General features: G+C 39.5%; 1 protein-coding gene across 3 annotated transcripts in view; it reads left to right on the forward strand.

The window, feature by feature from the left end:
• The window catches only part of drc4 (dynein regulatory complex subunit 4), a 155,752-nt gene that overhangs the window by 76,961 nt on the left and 56,228 nt on the right, over nt 1-22,563 (forward strand). For 2 of the 3 annotated variants that reach the window (XM_039681661.2, XM_039681662.2), the window contains exons 6-9: nt 19,016-19,221; nt 19,521-19,688; nt 19,836-19,922; nt 20,249-20,458. In XM_039681661.2, the coding sequence (XP_039537595.2) occupies nt 19,016-19,221; nt 19,521-19,688; nt 19,836-19,922; nt 20,249-20,458 (671 nt within the window). The remainder of the gene's footprint in view (nt 1-19,015; nt 19,222-19,520; nt 19,689-19,835; nt 19,923-20,248; nt 20,459-22,563) is intronic. The other variant, XM_039681663.2, reaches the window with a different exon arrangement.

Below are 22,563 nucleotides of genomic sequence, written 5' to 3' on the forward strand. Positions count from 1 at the left end.
TAAATAGATACTAGTACTTATTCATTAGCTATTAGTACTTATTCAATAGATATTAGTACTTATTCATTAGATACTAGTACCTATTTATTAGATACTAGTACTTATTCATTAGATACTAGTATTTATTCCAAATGTTACTAGTAAGAATTTTTATTATAGACCATTTCACAAGATGTAAACAACACTGGTCCAGAAGCACTTCCTGTTTCAGTTTTTTAACACTACATAAAAGCTGGGATAAAATACAACCAACAGAACATTTAAAACTGAATCAAAAAGTTAAACAAACATCTTTAAGATGTTTTCTTTACATGTGAAATAAAGAAAACAGTTACAAACTGAAACAGGAAGTTTTTCTGGACCAATGTTGTTTACATCTTGTGAAATGGTCTATACTAGTCACAACTGCTTTTTTACAAGTCTTATGTTATGACTAGTCAGAACAACCACTGTATAGTTCAATTAAAAATCTTACTAGTAAAATAAAAATTCTTACTAGTAGCATTTGGAATAAATACTAGTATCTAATAAATAGGTACTAGTATCTATTGAATAAGTACTAGTATCTAATGAATAAGTACTAGTATCCATTGAATAAGTACTTGTATCTATTGAATAAGTACTAGTATATATTGAATAAGTACTAGTATATAATGAATAAGTACTAGTATCTAATGAATATGTACTAGTATCTATTGAATAAGTAGTAGTATCTATTATATAAGTACTAGTATCTAATGAATAAGTACTAGTATCTATTGAATAAGTACTAGTATCTAATGAATGAGTACAAGTATCTATTGAATAAGTACTATTATCTAATGAATAAGTACTAGTATCTAATGAATAAGTACTAGTATCTAATGAATAAGTACTAGTATCTATTGAATAAGTACTAGTATCTAATGAATAAGTACTAGTATCTATTTAATAGGTACTAGTATCTAAAATATAAGTACTAGTACCTAATGAATAAGTACTAGTATCTAATATATATGTACTAGTCACAATTGGAATACATACTAGTCAGAACTGAATAGTTGATATCTGAATGACAGATCCCCATAGAAGTCAATGGCAAAAAATTAAATTTGTTACTAGTCACAAAAGAATAGCTACTAGTCACTATCGAAATAAGTACTAGTATCTAATGAATAAGTACTAGTATCTATTTAATAGGTTCTAGTATCTAATGAATAAGTACTAGTATCTATTGAATAAGTACTAGTAGCTAATGAATAAGTACTAGTATCTATTGAATAAGTACTAGTATCTAATGAATAAGTACTAGTATCTAATGAATAAGTACTAGTATCTAATGAATAAGTACTAGTATCTATTGAATAAGTACTAGTATCTAATAAATAATGACTAGATCAAATAAATAAGTACTAGTATCTAATGAATAAGTACTAGTGTTTTATTTAATAGGTACTAGTATCTAATGAATAAGTACTAGTATCTAATGAATAGATCTGAATCCCGCCCCCTGAACATTGCTAAACTGATTGGCATTGTGTTTTCTTTCTAACTTATTAGAGACTGTTACATTTGGTTGTGCGAAGCAGCAAAACTCATCCGAAGGAATTAGGAAACCTAGATGCGGTAAGTGAGGGAGAAATCAACAGTTCCCTTGCGTAGTCACTCCGAGTTACGTCAGGAGTGACGGAGAATGGGGGTTTCGCATAGAAAGCCAATCCTCTTCGAGTATTTAATAACGAGCTAATGGCATGAAAATGCCTTGGGGCTGCGGAATTTGCATAGCGTAACTCCGCCCCACCCCGTGGGTATAAAAGGAGGAAGTGAACGCAACCGCAGTATGTTTTCGCTTCGGAGCCAAGAGACTTCTTCACTCCCAAAGCCAGTTTCACTGAGTACAACTCTTCGAGACGAGCGTCCTCTTCAGTGTTGGTGTGATGGCGGTACCCAGCGAGATTCTGCATTGCCTGCGATCTGAGCAGTGGTCTGCCAGACTGTGCGTTTCTCCCTGGACGCCTCAGCGCTGAAAGAGTGAATTTCCTCCTCTCTATTGAAAGAGCTGCACGCGGCACGTCTTTTTAAAGATGGTTCGCCCGTGTTCTTCTGGGTGCGGTCGATTCATGTCGTCTTCTGATGGTCACGATCGCTGCTCTGTGTGTCTGGGCATTCTGCATGCAGTAGCAGCGTTCGTGGATGACTCATGTTCCTTCTGAATAAGGGGAACATGATCATCTCTACACTGTGATCTAGACTCAATGATCTGATAAAAGTGAGAGCCCCCGTGTCCACTACTCGTTCTGCTTCTTCTTAAAAAAGAAGCTCTTCGACTCGCGGATAGGGTGATTTGATGGTGACTGTGTGGAACAGACCCCGACGCTAGCTCCTCAGGCCACACCCACCGCTCCAGTGTCAAAGCCAGCGAGCGCCGGATCGCGGCAGGCGTCTGCATCTTCGCAGGTACCGTCTGTTTCGTTCGGCGCTCCAGGGGATGATCCGATGTCGATCGCAGCATCACAAGGCGGGCTTCCCTCGGGAGCGTCAGCGTCGCCGTGTCTGACCCGAGATGACGGCCATGCTATCTCGGGCCACCGTGAGCATCAGGTGGGAGTGGAACTCCGCCCTGTCCCGATCTCTCGCGGTTGGATAATTGGTTTTTGGGTAAGGCTGCCGCCTCACGGCCACAGCCAACCCCAATTTCCTTTTTCCCCCCGAGTTGCATGCGGAGTGGCCTTTCCTCTGAGGACACTCTCAGAGACGGGGCATCCTGTGGCACCCTCGTCCCGAAGCTCTGGAGCCTACACCTGTGGCTCCTGGACGGGATGAGGCAGGTTTGAGTTCGCTACCACCTGCGGTGGCGGCAACCATCACTTCCGCTAGAGCGTCGTCCACGAGACACCTCTACGCGTCGAAGTGGAACCTTTTCGTCAACTGGTGCTCTTCCCACTGAGAAGACCCCCGGAGATGTTTGATCGGTGTTGTGCTTTCTTTCCTGCAAGAGGGGTTGGAGCGTAGGCTGTCGCCCTACACCCTTAAGGTTTACGTCGCGGCCATTGCCGCGTCTCATGATGCAGTGAAAGGCAAGTCTATGGGGAAGCATGACCTGGTCATCAGGTTCCTGACGGGAGCGAGGAGGCTAAATCCGCCTCACCCTCCCCTCGTGCCCTCTTTGGACCTCTAAGTAGATCTAAGTGCTCTGCAGAGGCCTCCCCTGGAGCCTTTGCAATCGGTAGAGTTTAAGTCCTGTCCTATTAGACAGCACTCTTGGTTGCATTGGCCTCCGTCAAGAGGGTAAGGGACCTGCGCGCATTCTCCGTTGACGAAGCGTGCCTGGAGTTCGGGCCGGGTTACTCTCACGTGTTCTTGAGACCCCGGCCTGGACATGTGCCCAAGGTTCCTACCACTCCTTTCAGGGACCAGGTGGTGAACCTGCAAGCGCTGCCCCTGGAGGAGGCAGACCCAGCCTTGGCACTGCTCTGTCCGGTACGTGCGCTGCGCGCCTACGTTGACAGAACGCGGTGTTTCAGGACCTCAGACCAGCTCTTTGTCTGTTATGGGGGGAGCCAGAAGGGGAAGGGCTCTCTCAAAGCAATGGCTGTCTCGTGGACGCTATTGCTTTGGCTTACCAACAGCAAGGTCGACCGTGCCCCCTTGGTGTGACGGCCCACTCCACTCGGAGTGTGGCTTCCTCTTGGGCTTTAGCGCATGGCGCCTCGCTAACAGACATCTGCAGAGCTTTCTCTGCAGGATTCTATAATCTGCGAATAGAGCCGGTGTCCTCTCGCGTACTCGCTCCTGCCAGTACTGGACCCGCTTATGCCAAGTTCACACACTACAGGATTTTAAGCCCGATTTATGCCCGATTTGCAAATCGTTGAGTCGCCGACAGGTCAGGGTGTTATCGCGTGCAAATCGCGGGGGATTAGCGGACGATGAACGTTTGCCAATCTGTTAGTATGAAAGAGCCAACAACGCAGCGAAAACGCTCGCAGATGCCTCACAGACTCGTCGCCGAGCCCAGAAAAATATCTAGCCTGCTAGATATCCAGAGCCGTCGCGCGACTCAAACTCAGTGATGTCATGGGTACAGCCAATCATAGCAACGCATAGGTTGAGGACACCAGGTAAATCTTCTCTTTTTTTTTTTTTTGCTTTTTTTTCCTCAGAGAAGATCGTAGCGCAAACAGTGTGCAGCACTAGTTTCTGTCTGATGTCCATATTCACGTGTTGTGTTCTCTTCTTCGCTGGGTATAATTGGCATAATATTTATTTATTTACTGCGTGTTTTTTCGTGACAAAACGTGGTTTGTAGACAAGATAAAATCGTTGAGTGACAGAGTTGTTGTCAACTCGTTATTTATTTGATTATTTTCAGGATTTAGACCGTAGCATAGTACTGAAACAGCTCTCATTGAGTCACAAATGATTTGCTCTTATCATCCGATCGTGGTTGTATCTCTATGTAGTGCGTTGTCAACTCGTGTAGTGAGTTACCTCCTGTTGTGGATCAATCACGTTGTGTTGTGTGGTGTGAACAGCTAAAAACTTGAACACTCTTGATTTCACTGAGATCAAGTTTTGTAGTGTGAGCACAGTTCAGCCCGACGTTTTAAAATCATGTAGTGTGAACTAGGCTTTAGGTGTCTTTGCTTGCTCGCCATTCCACTCCTCGGACTGGATAAGTGCGATATTCCTCAGTTGAGTCTTCCGTTGAAGCCCTGAGTCCTCCAGCACTCATGATGCAGGCACCACTGCGCTTGCTCTGGTGCCGGCTAGGTGCCTCCGTGTGCACGGTTCCCTCCGGTAACTGTCACATGTGTATTATCCACTGTAAGCCTCTCTGAGCATGTGTCTTCCCTTGGCAAGCCATCTGCCACTCCTGGAGCTAAGTTTCTAGCCACCCTTAGGTTGGTGCTCCAGTGATCTCCATATGTAGTCCCTAACTCGGCCATATGTGTATTCTTAAGTCCTCCCTACGGTAGGCATTTGGTTGCATGTCCCTCCCGGGATATGCTTCCCAGTGTACCTTGGTATTCCTGTGTTAAAGTAGGAACTCCTGGTTATAAGGTAAGTTCAGGAGTCCAGACTTTCGCAGGGCACTGGAAGAAAGCTATAAAGATGGCGTGATGGCATAGACCCCCATTCTCTCACTCCTGACGTAACTCAGAGTGACTACGAAAGGGAACGTCTCAGTTACGGATGTAACCCTCGTTCCCTGAGTAGGGAACGGTGACGTTACGTCTCCTTGCCACTTTTGCTGTACCGCTGGGTAGACGCCGAGTTCAGTCTTGGCTCCTCAGCGAAGACATACTGCGGTTGCGTTCACTTCCTCCTTTTATACCCACGGGGTGGGGCGGAGTTATGCTATGCAAATTCCTCAGCCCCAAGGCGTTTTCATGCCATTGGCTCGTTATTAAATACTCGAAGAGGATTGGCTTTCTATGCGAAACCCCCATTCTCCATCACTCCTGACGTAACGTCTCCGTTCCCTACTCAGGGAACGAGGGTTACATCCGTAACCGAGACGTTTTCTGCTCCAATACGGGGCAAATCGTGTCAAATATTGATTTGGGGACAGCCGTTTTTATAATATAGCCTACTGATTCGTGGGATGTGTGTGTGAGTGAGAGAGAGCGAGCGAGAGAGAGAGAGAGAGAGAGAGAGTGTGTATGTGTTTGAGCATGTGTGTGTGTGTGAGACAGAGAGAGAGAGAGAGAGTTTGTGTGTGTGTGTGTGTGTGTAACTCTACATAATAGGATAAAAATATCCCCATAAAGATGGCAATATCCGAAATCCTTGTCAGGATTTTTTATTTATTTTTATTTTTTTTAATTATTTTGAAAACGGCTTATAAATCAGATTACATGATGTTTTTTGAAAATGCAGAAAATTATCTGTTATAGGGTTAGTGTAGGAGGTAGATAGACAGTTTTTACAGTATAAAAATCATTATATCTATTGCTTGGTCTGTTGAAAGCTTGGTTTGTTGAAATGAGAGGCCTATTTGATCAAGTTGAAACCTTGTCATCCCAGTCTCATCCGCTGGACTGAAAGAAGCTTCAGTGCACTTAAGACCCTGAAAACATGTCTCAATGCAATGGTCACAAGTGACACTTGACAGAATTGCTGTGCGTCGTGTCCAACAGGACAAACTTGACAGTATTAATGCAAAACATATATGCCAACATTTAATTTCTGTTAAAGGGATAGTTCACTTATTTAAAAATGATAATTCTGTCATCATTTACTCACTCTCAAGTTGTTTTAAACCAGATTCTATCTTCTGCTGAACACAAAAGAAGATATTTTGAAGAATGTCGATAACCAGTTGATGGTAGTCATTGACTTATATAGTATTCTTTTTTCCTACAATGGAAGTCAATGGCTACCATCAGCTGTTTGACATTCTTTAAAATATCTTCTTTTGTGTTCAGCAGAAGAAATAAACTGGTTTGAAACAACTTGAGAGTGAGTAGCTGTACTGGTCTCACTAAACGTATGCGTATCTAGCTATCCAGTGCGTATAAACAGCCAGGTGAGGTGAACAAAAGAACTGAGATGATGCTTTATCTTGGTCCTTTTTCTCCTCTCCTTTATTTTAACACAGAGCAATGCAAAAAAACAAGATGTAAAACTGTAATCACAAATAAAGTGTCTATTAACTCAAATTGCCTTCTTCAATCATTTCCAAAACCAAATGCAAAATATACATGTTTTTCTACTAAGCATGAGCCGCCATTTCACGAGAAACAGAGCAATCTAGACACTTCATAGCAACACATTAATTTTCTTTTTACACATCTTAAGAAAACGATTAATGTAAACATCTTATATTACACACAGTGCTACTCACCGGCATTGCCCTAGATGGGAACACAACTGAGCAGGGTTTGAAGACACTTATACAACTTGTATGACTGTAGAATTTATACAACACGTGAGTACAACTTGCTCTGTAAACGTTGTGTATTAACTTAACGCTAATCTCGTTCCAAACGAGATTACAAACGAGAATACGACATGAAAACAATACCCCAAACCTGCCATTACCAACAGTGTCCACTAGATGGCGTTAACGTACCGTAAATAACTAAAGAAACACAAAATGAATGAGTGATCATTAAGACCAACACACTCCCTGCCTGGTATCTTAAGGATATCACATCTAATACCTTTTAAATGCACACATTTAACCTAAACACAAGTAACATCTTGTTTAGGGGAGAAAAGTAAGACAAGTTCCGTTACTGGTCTTTTAAACACTTTAGGAATGCCGTGGCGAATCACTCTGACATCTACAGTCCTGACAACATTATCTCTGCTGGGAAAAGTTTTGATGACCACTGCCATTGGCCAGTGGTTTCTTGGCACTGCATTGTCTTTCATCAAGATGACGTCTCCTTCCTGCAAGTTAGGCTTTTTGTCCTGCCACTTGGCACGATTTTGCAGAGTGCTCAGATATTCACGTTGCCATTTGTGCCAAAATGTCTCTGCGAGATGTTGTACCAGCTTCCATTGGTGACGGATGATCTCTGCTTTGCCAAAGTCAGGCGGAGGCGACAACGGAGTCTTTTGTGTCAGAAGCATGGAGGGGGTGAGTATGAGAGGGTTCTCAGGGTCAGTGGACACAGGCAGCAGGGGCCTCGAATTCCTGATTGCACAAACCGCTGCCATGAGTGTGACGAGGACCTCGTGCGTCAATGAAGAGAAGCATTGCTGCAGGAACATGGAGTCTAGGATGCGACAGGCCACCCCGATAAGTCGCTCCCAGGCCCCTCCCAGATGCGAGGCATGTGGGGGGTTGAAAATCCACGTGCATTGTTGGTCTTGTAGATAATGTTGCATGTCTGCGTCATCTTCCAGATTCAATTCTTTTGATGCACCAGTAAAGTTCGTGCCTCTGTCAGACCTAATCTGTGCGGCAGGACCTCTGATGCTGAAAAATCTCCGTAGAGCATTTATAAAACTAGATGCACTCAGTGTCTCTATCACTTCAATGTGTACAGCACGCACACACAGACAGGTGAACATTACTGCCCACCTTTTGCTGTTTGCTAGTCCACCTCTTGGCCGACGGCTGATGACATCCCATGGGCCAAACACGTCCAAGCCAACGTACGTGAACGGTGGGGCAGCTTGCAGCCGGTCTGCAGGCAGATCTGCCATCAGCTGATGCTCTTGCTTGCCACGCAGTCTTCTACAGGTGACACATTGGGACAGAGTGCCTCTGATAGATCTCTTTCCACCTACCAGCCACAGTCCAGGGGTCCCTTATGGCCCCCTCAGTGAAGTGTCTGCCCTGGTGTTTTACCTGCTCGTGATGGTGGCGTACAAGGAGAGTCGTTAAGTGGTGCCGAACTGGGATGATGAGGGGATTGGTGCGGTTTATCTCAAGGACAGATTGAGTGATGCGTCCGCCCACTCTGAGAAGTCCAAAACTGTCAACCACTGGACACAACTTTGCAATGCTGCTCTGTTTTGGAATGTCTACCTTACTCTGAATGTTCCTGCATTCAATAGGATATCTTTCTTGCTGCATGTTCTTGATCAGTAGTTTCTTTGCTTTTTCCAGGTTCTCTGCCGTGATTGCTTTCTTACAGGTATGCCACCCTCTGCATGTGTTGTCTTTGTCAGTTTGTCTGAAACACTGGGTCATGTGAATCAAGACCGCAAGTGCTCTTAACACAGAAGTCCACTTTGAGAAGCGCTCGAAGCATTCAGTTCCTAAGCTGGACTGTGTGATTTCAGTGGCTAGCGTTGCGACCTGAGGTCTGATCTCAGAGTCTAATTCTGGGTTAACTAGATCGAACAAGTCAAGTCAAGTCACATTTATTTACAGTATATAGCGCTTTTCACAATACAGATTGTATCAAAGCAGCTTCACACTGATAACATGAAAGTAGCACAACACAGGATCAACAACATTGCTAAACACTAAATAACCCCAACTGAGCAAGCTCAAAGCAAGCCAAAAGCAAGGCGACAGTGGCAAGGAACCAAACTCCATCAGATTGGATGGAGAGAAAACCTTGGGAGAACCCAGGCTCAGTCGGGGGCCAGTTCTCCTCTGGCTTACATTCATATTGTTTAAATATAAATATTAAATATAAATATTGTTTATGAATAAAACGGCGCCATAACATATCGCAGGCGTTGAGTCGTCTCTTCAAAGGCGTTGAGTCGTCTCATCACAGGCGTTGGGGCATCCGAAATCCCCGTGAGAGGCTGGACACAAAACTGGACCTGACGAACGCCATTTTTCTCGGGACAAGCGTCCCGAGATAACAGCAGAAAGGCAGATGGGAAATAATTAGCATAGCTGATGTTCATAATGATTTCCGTTATAACTCACAAACTCTCCGTAACCTGAACTCTCCGCAACCCAACCGCAACCCAACCATACGCGCCGACCCGTTTGTCTAAAAGGCTGTCGAGCCCCACTGGTGCGTTAAGCAGTTTCAGTGGCAAACGGTTCCGTATGGCATAACAGAGGACTAAAAGGTAAGCATTATGTGAATGCTTGACTAAAGAGAAGCGTCTTTAATCTAGTTTTAAATTGTGTGAGCGAGTCAGAGGCTCGGACCGTATCGGGAAGGCCATTCCAGAGTTTTGGAGCTAAATGCGAGAACGCCCTCCCTCCTTTACTGGACTTCGATATCCTAGGAATGACCAGAAGCCTTGAATTTAGTGATCTTAAGGAACGCGGTGGATTGTAGGGCGAAAGAAGGTCCGTTAAGTACATAGGAGCTAAACCATTTAGGGCTTTATAGGTTAGTAGCAGTATTTTGTAGTTGATGCGGAACTTAATAGGTAACCAGTGTAGAGATGATAAAATCGGTGTTATATGATCATATTTTCTTGACCTAGTAAGAACTCTAGCAGCTGCATTTTGTACTAACTGTAGCTTGTTTATTGAGGATGCAGGACAACCAGCTAATAAAGCATTACAGTAATCTAGTCTCGAGGTCATGAATGTGTGAACTAATTTTTCTGCATCAGAAATAGATAGCATGTTACGTAGCTTAGCAATGTTTCTAAGGTGGAAAAAGGCTGTTCTTGTAACATATGAAATATGATTTTCGAAAGACAAGTTGCGGTCTAGTATAACACCCAGGTCTTTTACTGTAGTGGATGAAGTAACAGGACATCCGTCTATATTAAAGTTGTATTGTAAGAGTTTTTGTGAGTAGTTTTTTGGACCAATAAGTAATACCTCCGTTTTATCTGAATTTAATAGCAGGAAATTACGCGTCATCCAGCATTTTATATCTTTGAGACACTCTGTCATTTTAGATGAGTTAGTGTTTTCATCTGGTCGTGATGAAATATATAATTGAGTGTCGTCAGCGTAACAGTGGAAATTAATTCCATGTTTTCTTATAATATTACCAAGTGGCAGCATATATATTGAGAATAGCAGAGGGCCTAAAACCGATCTTTGCGGTACTCCATAGTCTACTGATGTTATCTTTGATTTTTTCCCGTTTAAACAGACAAAATGATAACGGTCCGATAAGTACAATCTAAACCAGCTTAATGCCTGTCCCTGAACACCAGTGTAGTTTTGTAGTCGATCCAAGAGTATTTTATGATCTATAGTGTCGAACGCAGCGCTAAGATCAAGTAGGACTAGTATTGAGATACAGCCTTGGTCAGAAGCTCATCATTTAAATCATTAAATCATTTGTAATTTTAACTAGCGCAGTTTCTGTACTATGATGCGGTCTGAATCCTGACTGGAATTTTTCATAGATATCATTTTCTTGCAAAAAAGAGCACAAATGAGCGGACACAACTTTTTCTAGTATTTTGGACATAAATGAAAGATTTGAAATGGGTCTGTAATTTGCCAAGTTATTTGTATCTAATTGCGGTTTCTTAATGAGAGGTTTTATTACTGCCAGCTTGAATATTTTTGGAACATGACCTAAAGATAAAGACGAGTTAATAATATTGAGGAGAGGCTCTTCCACTACAGGTAATAGTTCTTTCAGTAGTTTAGTGGGTATTAGATCTAATAAACAAGTTGTTGGTTTAGATGCAATGATAAGTTTGTTTAGCTCCTCCTGTCCTATCGTTGTAAAGCGGTTTAGTTGTTCTAGAGGGGCCATAATTGAAGCTGAATCATAAGACACCATAGAGGATTGTACATTTATAATTGTGTTTCGGAATGCTTTCTATTTTCTCATTGAAGTAATTCATAAAATCATTACTACTAAACTGTAATGGTATATTTTGCTCTGGTGATGTCTGTTTATTTGTTAGCCTAGCCACGATGTTAAATAAAAACCTTGGATTATTTTGGTTATTTTCGATTAGTTTGCGGAGATGCTCAGCTCTGGCTGTTTTTAGTGTCTTTTTATAACGTGACATACTGTCTTTCCACACGATTCTAAAGACCTCTAAATTAGTTAGTTTCCATTTACGCTCTAAGTTGCGAGTTTCTCTCTTGATAGCATGCGTAGCACTGTTGTACCATGGTGCTTTAGTTTTCTCTCTAACCTTTTTTAATCTAATTGGTGCAACAATATCTAATGTACTAGTAAGAATGGTGCTTAAACTGCTAGTCATTTCCTCTAATTCATCTGTTTGTTTGGGTTCACTTAGCAGCTTAGATAGATCAGGTAAGCTATTTGAGAATCCATCTATAGTGGTTGGAAGGATTGTTCTGCCTGGTCTATAACGTGGCGCAACATGACATATTTCAGCAGTACGTATTATGCAAGTCACCATGTAATGATCAGTGACATCATCGCTTTGTGGTATAATATCTATATCAGTTGGAATTGTTCCATATGATATAATTAAATCTAGTGTATGATTTAGATGATGAGTGGGACCACGGACGTTTTGTTTGACCCCAAAGGAGTTTAATAAGTCTGTAAACGCAGCCCCTAAAGCATCATTTGTATTATCTACGTGTATGTTAAAATCTCCAGCAATTATTGCTTTATCGACATTCACCAATAGATCCGAGAGAAAGTCTGCGAACTCTTTTAGGAATTCAGCATATGGCCCTAGAGGTCTATATACAGTAGCCAGGGCTAGAGATAATATGGATTTCCTTCTTACATCTAAGAGCGTAACATTTAGCACAAGTACTTCAAATGAATTAAACCTGTGACCTGTTTTCTGAGTAATATTAAAAATATCTTTATAGATTGTTGCAACACCGCCGCCACGACCGATCAGGCGAGGCTCATGTTTATAATAGTATCCTGGCGGAGTAGATTCGTTTAGACCGAAATACTCATTTGGTTTAAGCCAGGTTTCAGTAAGGCACAGAACATCGAAATTATTATCTGTGACCATTTCATTTACAATAACCGCCTTGTGAGCGATCTAATGTTTAGAAGACCTAGCTTTAGAAATTGTTTTTGTTCACTGATATTTAGATTTTCTGGTTTAATTACAATAAGATTTTTGCTAGATCCTGCACTAGATTTATTTTAATTTTCTCCTAAGGCCTGCGACACACTACACAATTTTCAAATCTTAAACTATTTTAAAACTGTGGGAGACCACAGACATAAGGGCATGTCAACTGATTTTTAGCATTATACTCCTCAGAATGCACACACTAGAAGATTCATCTGGACCGTGAGACCACACATCTGTCAATTGTAGTAAAATTTTCACAGTGAGAGGAGGTCTCACTGAGACTTACGAGATCAGTGACCTGAGAAGAAATGGAGGACGATCAATGTCGTCAGCTGGTTCTTCTGGTGTGAGTTTTGTTTTACAGGAAGTAAAACAAAGGAAAAAAAATATGGGTGGTCTTCTTTCTCTATTCTCAATACGCAACATCCGGTTGGTGAAGCTTGCTCACTCTCGTTTGCTGACACAGGTATAACATCAGAGGCAGCCCGATCAAGAGTTGTAAATGTCAAACCTGTTTGAAATATTCACGATTTGGGATAGTGCAGGCTCCGCCGCAATCGGGAGCAGTAGAATAATTGTAATGACACTACACAAGGTGCCATTACGCTGTAGGTTGTTATTAATAACACCCTAACGTGTCAATAACTTTAAGTACTACTGCAAAGTTAAAGAAGTGTAACATTTTAGAAAATAGTTATCGGTAGAAGGTAGAATCGCGATTCATAAGTAAATCGATTTTTTTTTACCTCCCCCTTATATATATATTTCCCACATGTCTTTGGGCTCTTTACAAAGCTACTACCAAAGTCAGAACAATTATGTGAGAAAAAAAAAGAGTTGCTTTACCTTTGTCTGTGAAATATCAGCCGCATGGCGCATCTGTGTGGTTCACTGCTGCGCAATGTGGGATTATCAGTGGGAGTAAACAGTTGTGCACACACTGAACGAGCAGGTCGGAAACGAGTAGAGCGAGGGCAGATTTTCCTCTAGTTAATCAATTGCAGATTATTATTTTTTTTTTAAAGTATAAGAGGATGAAATAATAAAAGCACAAATGTTTCACCATGTCAGTAGGCGGCCTTTTGTGTCTGTTCGAATGTATTCGACCACATGAATGAATTGCAAAAGCAAGCCGATCGAATGCATTTTCGACTATGGAAATGGTCACATACACCTGTATTTAGCATTGTCCTCTTGTGATCGGATTGACAAAAATGCTTCTTAATACCAGGTGTAAAAGGGCCTATGTATGGGATTCGATGGATCAACAAGTTCAATCCATGTAGGCCCCGCCTCTCAACCTTCAGGACTTAAGTTCAGAGATGTAGTGGATTTAGTGTGTGATAATGGCACTAAGCTTTTGTTTATTTATTTGTTTATTTTTTGTTTGTTTTTTTTGTTTTTTTTTTTGTTTAGGTATTTATTATGCCTCTTACACGCTTACTTCATGTTACATGCATGTGCTCTTAAGTAGCCAAGACCGCAAGTGTGGGTATTGGGTCTCATGTCTTAATTCTCTCATATTTTTCATCCACTCCTTCAAGTGGATTAATGGAACAGTGTAGGGAATAGTGAGAGAGTATGGGGGATGATATCGGACAAATCATGTGCATGTGTGTTTTTTTCCAGACGTTTTCACAAGATAATAATTGTCTGTAATTGTGTTCTTTTGGACTTTTCGAACTTTATTAGTCGCTGCCCAAGTACTGTTCCAATTCAAAGTTCAGATCTAGCCAAGTCTAGTTCAAATCCCCGGATGAGTTCTTGATCCGCCCCGTTTACCGAGGATGCATTGAGAGGCAGTGGTGGAATGTAACGAAGTACAAATACTTTGTTACTTTACTTAAGTACATTTTTCACGTATCTTTACTTTACTTAAGTAGAATAAATAGTGCATACTTTTTACTTTTACTTCGTTACATTTTGCAGCAATTATTATACTTTCTACTCCACTACATTTCTACAACTTCTGTTACATTTTCATTACATTTTCTGATCAGTTTTTCCCCTGCCAAAACGTAATCTAACCGTCCGTTCGTTGCACATTTGTCTCACCAGTGACGTTTGGTTGCCATAGATACATCAACTAAATGCGTCTCGCACGCAGTGTGTTTATCGTGCAATTCATACGCGAAAATTTGTTTTTACGTGCATAGGAAACAAACCGTGTGTAATATACGTTTGGTTAGAATAATGGCAAGCCAAGAGGTTCAGAATTGGCTTTATGCACAGCTTCACTACTTCCTGAATTTCAGCCAGCTCCTTGTTTCCTGTCTGCCATTATTGGACACATTGATTAATTCAGGTGTGCTTGACCTCAGTAGTCATGGCAACAATAATCAGACACACCTGAATTAATCAATTTTGCCCAATAATGGAAGACAGGAAACAAGGAGCTGGCTTAAGTTCAGGAAGTAGTGCAGCTGTGCATAAAGCCCATTACATCATAAATTAATCGCGTTTACTGCCAAACATAGTTATATAGTAAGCATGGTTTATATTGCCTAATTGACCCTTCGCTAAGCCACGCCCGAAAACCGCCACTGGCCAATCGTGTCTTAGCAACCGTAACTATGCGCGGGAGGTCTGGCAAGCTTTCGAACGAGGGAAACATGCTGAAGCATTGTGCGTATGGATTGTGCAAATCTGATACCGGTATACTAAAAGTTTGGACGGGGGAGAGGAATTATTTTCATTCCAGAAAATCTAAAAGCCAAGGGGAGAAATGGTTGGCGTGATCTAGCATCTATGTGCGAGACCCATTCTGGTAAATGTCGAAATCCTTAACAAAATCACCTATTGCTTGGAAATATTGACGGTTCTTTGGTCATAATCATATAACGTAAAATAAAACGATTAAAGAGACAAGACAAAGGCTCACTGACATACTTTAAAATATATTTCAGGATTTTGTTAATCGACGTCCTACTAACTTTATCCTGGCCTTAACCCAATCCGATCACGGCTCTCCCGGTATTAGTGTTATTCCACAAGATTTATTGATAAGCTGTTAATTAATAATTTATAATTATTAAGATTATTTTCACATATCCTGCTGTGTATGAACATAGCTATTCCTCAATTTGTGTTTTCCATTTGAACGATCAGCGTATGAGGCGCTGCTGCTTGCGCTGGGACTAGGCTTTAACTTCAATTTTTAAGAAATTATTCTCTAATCGGTTGCATATAATGTCGTGAATATATCCCTCAAATGCATACTGTAGTCCCCTTTGTCTTGCTCTCTCAGATATTTCACTTGTTCGCCGAAAATTACTAATTATCTCATTGGGAATGTCTGACACCGGGTGCATCCACACTATAATAGATGGGCCAGCCGCGAAAGCTTGACAGGCGTAGCAACAGTAACTAGGGAGGGCGGGGCTTAGCGAAGGGTCAATTGCAAGCTTGTTTCAGAAATGGTGACAACAATTTTTTTCCATCATTATTGAACATAGGAGTATTAGGTTGAATGAGTTAGAATTAAACGTTTTATTAATCATTAGAAAATAGTCATTAAGAGAATCAATTGTTATCCAAGTAGCTACTTTTACTTTTAATACTTAAAGTACATTTAAAATCAGGTACTTTTTACTTAAGTATGGTTGTCATTGTGTTACTTCTACTTTTACTAAAGTAAATATTTATCTGGTTATTTGTACTTTTACTTAAGTACTGAGATTCAGTACTTCCTCCACCACTGTAGAGAGGTGACTTGTGCGGACTCGAGACAGCCAAGTATTCCAGAATGCATCTCGCACCAACCAGAGTCAATAGCAGAAGAAAAAAACCATGTAATATCAAAATACTACTGTTATTGTGTCATGAAATGTAATTTTAAGAGTTTTTCAGGCAAGAATGTAGTTGTTTAAAGCTCAAATCTGTGGTTTATTTATAAAGATAACGCCTACTTGAAAAAAGTATCTGATGTTTTCGGAGTTGTGAGATCCAGTTGATCACCTGTTTTTCAATGGTCATTAACCCCAACTGGAACAGCTTTTCAGACATGAAAATCACTCACCTTTCGGCGAAATTCGTCATTTTGAAACCAAAATAGGTGACCAACATGAATTGTGTAGATTCGATGAGAAAATGTGTTTGGAGGGAGGGAGGGGGGGTATAATATATATGAAGCCATACTACTGTATAGTATAATGTGAGATAGAAATTAATATTTAAGTCATTAAATTCAAGTTCACGTAAACTTTTCCCTACGCTGCGGCTGTCATTAATTCTCCATTCTGCGTTCAAACAAACAGCACGTCGTCATTCATTCTCCATTCAGCATTCAAACAGCACAGCGCGTTGTCAGTCATTCAGCATTCAAACAGCCTACAGCGCATCGCGTTCGGCAACAATGAAACTCTCTCCAAGTTAATTATATGTTAATATTATTATTCTTGATCTGTAGATGAAGCTCTATGGTTTCGCAGAAATGGACTATCTTGCTGTAAGTTAGTACCTCAATCATGTTCCTTTACCGTGTGTCTCTAGATCACAACACTGGAGAGCACTATCATTGTTCTCTTCACGTGCACAGTGACTGAAATTTAAAACTGTTAAAAGAAAAGGCTCAATAAACTATTGCATTGATAGATATTGTATAATACACTAAGCATAGATATGTATTTCCTTTGTGCTTTGAACTTTTCAATGCGTAACTTACTCAAAGAGCTGCGCGCTGTGACTCGTGTTGCCTCGAGCGCATCATTCAGCGCTCTGAATGCGCGCAAGCGCTGTGTGCAGCAGCACTCAAAAGAGTCTTTCATAATCATATCATAATATTTTTGCGCAATGAAAGATTATTAATAGTATTTTTTGTTCTGTTCTGTCCTATCTATCATATGTTGCTGCCTCATTAAACAGCTGTGCTATACATTTGTGCTATATATATTTTCTTAATTTAACAGTAGACTATAAAATAATTGATCTTTTTGATTTTTATCTTGTTTTTCATGAATGTATTTTATAACAATACAAAGAGCAATGTGTAACGTTTTACCAGATTTAGTGCTACACTTATTGTCTCTTATTTGTTCCCCACTATTTTTTTTCCAATGTTCTCATTTATAAAATTTTACTGAGTTACCCACTAATCTAGTTTTTAATATAATTTTTGTCATAGGTTATCATCATTTTTTTTTTGTTGTTGTTGTTTTTCTTTATAAGGAAGTTGTCTAAGTAGATTGTTTTTGTCACACAAAAGAGTGATTATCAGTTCAACTCACAGTTATAGAAATTTTACTTGATTTTTTTTTTTTTTAAACTGCGTTGGTATCGGTCGATAGTCAAGTCACATTTATTTATGTGTATCAAAAGATTGTATCAAAGCAGCTTCACAGTGATAATATGAAAGTAGTACAACACAGATCAATAATATTGTTAAATATTAAATATTAAATATTAAATATTAAATAGCCCCAACTAAGCAGGGCAATACTTTTCTGGTAGGCTATATCCAAGTTACCCAGGAGCTCAGTTGACATAGCTTAAGCTTGATGAATTGAATCGTTGAAATTATTGGCTAACGCTAAGGAGGCCATAATATTTTTGACTCATGGCTGAAGTTAAGTTTCTCCAGCTCTCCCCAGGTTGGCAAAAAATGCATCTCAAAATGCATCAGATTGATGCTTTAAAATATGGAATATGATTTTATATTTATGAACACTATTCATTCGGATATCCTTTTAGGAGTTAGGAGCCTCAACTGTGTAAATGCAAATTATATTGATAAATGATATTAACGCAGAGTGTTTTAAGTTTTTAGTGTGACTAGTGATCAGAAACACAACTGTCATAATTTAATAATAGATTTGTTTATTCAAATCACTTATTTATTTAATATATGATTCAGCAATCATTTGCATTTATTATATCTTATAAATGCAACTATAAATTATAAGTGAGTAAGTATTATGCAGAAGTATTAAATGATTACAGTGCAGTATTCATAGCATGCATCATAGTACCCAGGTTTTATGACAGTCTGTAACCTTTGACAAAGAAATTAGTGGCTACAAAAATCCTGCTTGTCACCCTTATGTATATACGTTATTTCTACAATAAGTGTATACACTTCACCGGCTGATTACTCTTCGACAGCAATGCTATAGAAATATCTATGGCTACTGCAAAATTGGAAGTTCAAAATTCTAAGATGGCTATGCTCTTTTTTCTCTGATGCATAAGGTATATACAGAGATTTATTTGTTTTCTTTCTTTATTTATTTATTTGTTAATACCAAAGACTTTTGTGTCTGAACACTCTATTTTGAAGCTTCACATTGGTAAATTTAATTTCATTGATGATTTTCTCTACTGTAGATAATATTCAGTGCCCTGCAAGTTATTTGTCATCATTGGCTCATTTGTTTGAAGGACTTTGTTTCAGATCTGCTTCTTTGGTCTTCATGGTTGATTGATGTAAAAATAAAAATAAAAAGTAACCCTTAAATACTTTTATTGTCTTTATTTTTTATTTATTTATTTTTTTTTTTAATTCAATACAATTTATGGATTTTTTCACTTTCACATTATGAAGTAATTTGTTGATGAATAACAAATATCCTTTGTTAAATACATAATAAAATGGAATGGAATGTGAAGTTTTAGAGCCAGTGAAGGCTTGCTTTAATGATTTAACATGAAAATGTTGTCACAGAAATTGGATCCAAATATGAGAAAAGGATGCAAAAGCTGCGTCAGGAGGAAGAACTAAGACGCAAGACGGATATTCATGAGATAGAGGAGCGAAAGAACAGTCACATCAACATGCTTATGAAGAATCATGAGAAAGCTTTCAAAGACATCAGAAACTACTTCAATGACATAGTCTACAAAAATCTGGACTTTATCACTTCACTCAAGGTGAAAACGCACACGTGAACACATACACATACATTTGTTTTCTCTGTATTAATTATAAATCAAATAACTTAGTGTCTCTCATAGATTGTTTTTAGTAAATTTATTCATAGTAATCATTGCATCTTCACAATTATTAAATCTATATTTATGTATGTTGCAATCAAGCTATAAAAAAGTATAATACTGCAGTGTATGTATGTAAGTATGTTTGTTTCTTGGTCTCATGCTACCAGCTGAGGTACAGGAAGTGATTATTTGTCAGTTCTTATTTAATTTTTCTTCTGGTGGAATGTGTGCAGGAAGAGTTAAAGGAAATGAAAAGGAAGGAGGAGAAAAGAAATAAAGAGATGGCAGAAGTACTTGAGCAGAATAAGGAGCTTAGGGAGTCTCCACAAAAGGCCAAAGACGAAGTCGCAGAGCTTCAGAAACAGCTTGACAACTATGAGAAGGACAAGAGTGCTCTAACCGTATGTTAAGGGTCTTAGTAGATTTAGTAATTCTAGTGGATTGTACTGACACTGAACTGTGGCATAATGTTAAATGTTAATTATAACAAAAGTTTTAATTAATTTTAGTAATGTATATAAATCTTGTTCTTTGTCTTCTGCTGTCAGAGAACGAGAGCTCGTCTCAAAATATTTGACAGAGAATTGAAGGAGCTTAAGTGGGAGCATAAAGTGTTGGAGCAGAGATTTACTAAGGTGATTGGAGGAACAGCATCAGACCTTTAAAACACTAAACTATTAGCCTTAATGGTGTTATGATATATGTGTATAAGGGGGAAAACCAGGTTTCCTCTTAATCTTGATAACAGTCTGCCATGGCATAAAAAGAATCTCTGTTTGGTGTACACACTGTAATACATATCAGCCAAGTAATTATTAATTGTATTTTTTGTTTTTATTGTATTTTTTTACAACATTAATATACTGAATAACAGTTGTCTCTTAAAGTTTTTATCTGTTCATACTGATTCATTAGGACTGCTGCATGTGTAAGAGCTAGAGATTGTTTGATTGTTGTGCAGGTTCAGTTGGAGCGAGATGAATTGTACATGAAGTTCACTAAAACCATCCTGGAGGTTCAGCAGAAAAGTGGCTTTAAAAACCTGCTGCTGGAGTGCAAACTGAGTGCACTCAATGACACGCTGGAAAAGAAGGAAGCCCAGCTCAGTGAAGTGCTGTCTGTTTCCAACCTGGACCCTACTATCCTGAGTGTGGTCACCCATAAACTGGAGGTACATTTATGAGTGTATATATAGTAGGGCTGTCCCCTAATAGCTGATTAAATGGTAGTCGACAAGAAGAGGCTTAGCCGACCAAATTTTAATTAGTCAGTTCCAGAAAAAAAAAAACTCCACAGGAAGTGGTGAAGTAATAATAATAACAATACATTTTATTTATAGTCGCCTTACATGACACTTAAGGACACCTTACAGACACAATAAAACAATCATCAATAATCAAATACTCATAATTAGAATATTGGATACAAGTAAAATATAAAAATAATCACATAAAAGCCTGCTAAAAAAGATGGGTCAAGGCGAGATTTAAAAACATGAATACTTTCACTGTTTCGCACATCCTGTGGCAGCAGGTTCCATAAATAAGGAGCTGCAAAACTAAAAGCTCGGGACCGCATAGGAGTAGTGCGAGGAGAGGGAGAACAAGAGTGAGTGAAGAAGACGAACTTAAAGTCCGAGAAAGAGTATAGATATGAAGAAGGTCCAATAAATATGAATGGGGCAAGGTTATTGAGTGCTTTGAAAGTAAGAAAAATAATTTTAAAATTAATACGATATTTTACCGGGAGCCAGTGCAAGTGTTGTAGTATGGGAGTAATGTGTTCAGCTAGAGGAGTTCTGCTGATGATTCGGGCAGCCGAGTTCTGTACTTATTGGGGTTTAGTGGAAGGTTTCGAGGACAGATAAAGTTGGGTGTCGTCGGCATATAGATGGAATTGAATGCCAAATTTCCTAAAAATTCCCAGAGTTTTCAAACTAAACTGGGTCTACAGTGTTGCAAAAGTCTCAGTTTTCGAAACTGCGGAATAGTGTGGATGGCAGGTGTAAATATAACAAAACGTATGTGTTTTAAAACGAAAATGCATTCATGTAAATGTAGCCTCATACAAGCATATAGTTGCCTCACAGACATATTCTATATGCTTGAAATGTATACTTTTAAATGAACCAATTCAAATTCAAAATCAAATGTTCTCTGATAATTTAATTGTAATCTGTTTGAAACTTGCATTTTTCTCTATTGGCACTGTCCACTGTACTGCAGAGATGGCGATTAAGCTTCATCTTTGCAGCTGACCCTGACTCAGAAAACACTAATTTACCAATTAATTATTCAAATGTTCATTAAGTTTCCTTGCTGTTTTTTCCGACACATTCATAATCATTACTTTTCCCAGTGTGCAACGCAAGTGTTATGCACTTGAGCGCTTAATATATATTTTAAATCTTCAATATTTTGATTTAGTATTTCTCAATTATCTAGAACAATGTTAGTAATGTTAAAATTCTTCTTAGCCCTGACCCCCCCCCCCCCCCCCTCCAACAATATATATTTTATACACACAAGTAATTAAATGAATATCATAAACATGAGACTAGTTAAATGACTACCAGTCAACTAGAAAAATCTCTAGTCGGTGACAGCCCTATAGTATCTAGTTATATAGTATAAGCATATGCAAAGGACCTCCACAATTCCAGTTATATATTACTGATTTAGAAATAAATAAATCAGGGCTACAGAACTGTTTGTTAATGTGTCTCTATAGTTTCCTTTTGAGAGGTCTCTCGTATTGCATGAGGCTAGCTTACGCTATGGGAAAACTCCATTTCTCGAGAATATCGAAGCCAAATTTTTAAAATGCAGTGCACCTGCACAGCAGACACAGATGAGCAACTAGCGCGGTCATTGGCTGTGCTACGGCAACTGCACGAACCTATGGCGAAGTGGCTCAGACACAAGTCAAGTCAAGTCACATTTATTTATATAGCACTTTTTACAATACAGATTGTATCAAAGCAGCCTCACAGTGATAACATGAAAGTAATACAACACAGATCAATAATATTGTTGAATATTAAAATGTCCCCAACTAAGCAAGCCAAAAGCAAGGCAACAGTGGCAAGAAACCAAAACTCCATCAGCCGATTGAATTGAGAAACGCGCGGATAGCTCAAAATGCGTAGAGATAACACGCCACTTGACTCGAAAGTGGCATGTATGTTTACGCAAAAGTCATGATGTCATGTTGAAACATGAGAGCCACAAAACGGGCACTTCCAACTTGTCCAGACATATTTGTGGGGGGTCCAAG

Source organism: Pimephales promelas, chromosome 10 (genome assembly GCF_988280905.1).
Source record: "Pimephales promelas chromosome 10, fPimPro1.hap1.1, whole genome shotgun sequence".
NCBI lineage: Eukaryota > Metazoa > Chordata > Actinopteri > Cypriniformes > Leuciscidae > Pimephales > Pimephales promelas.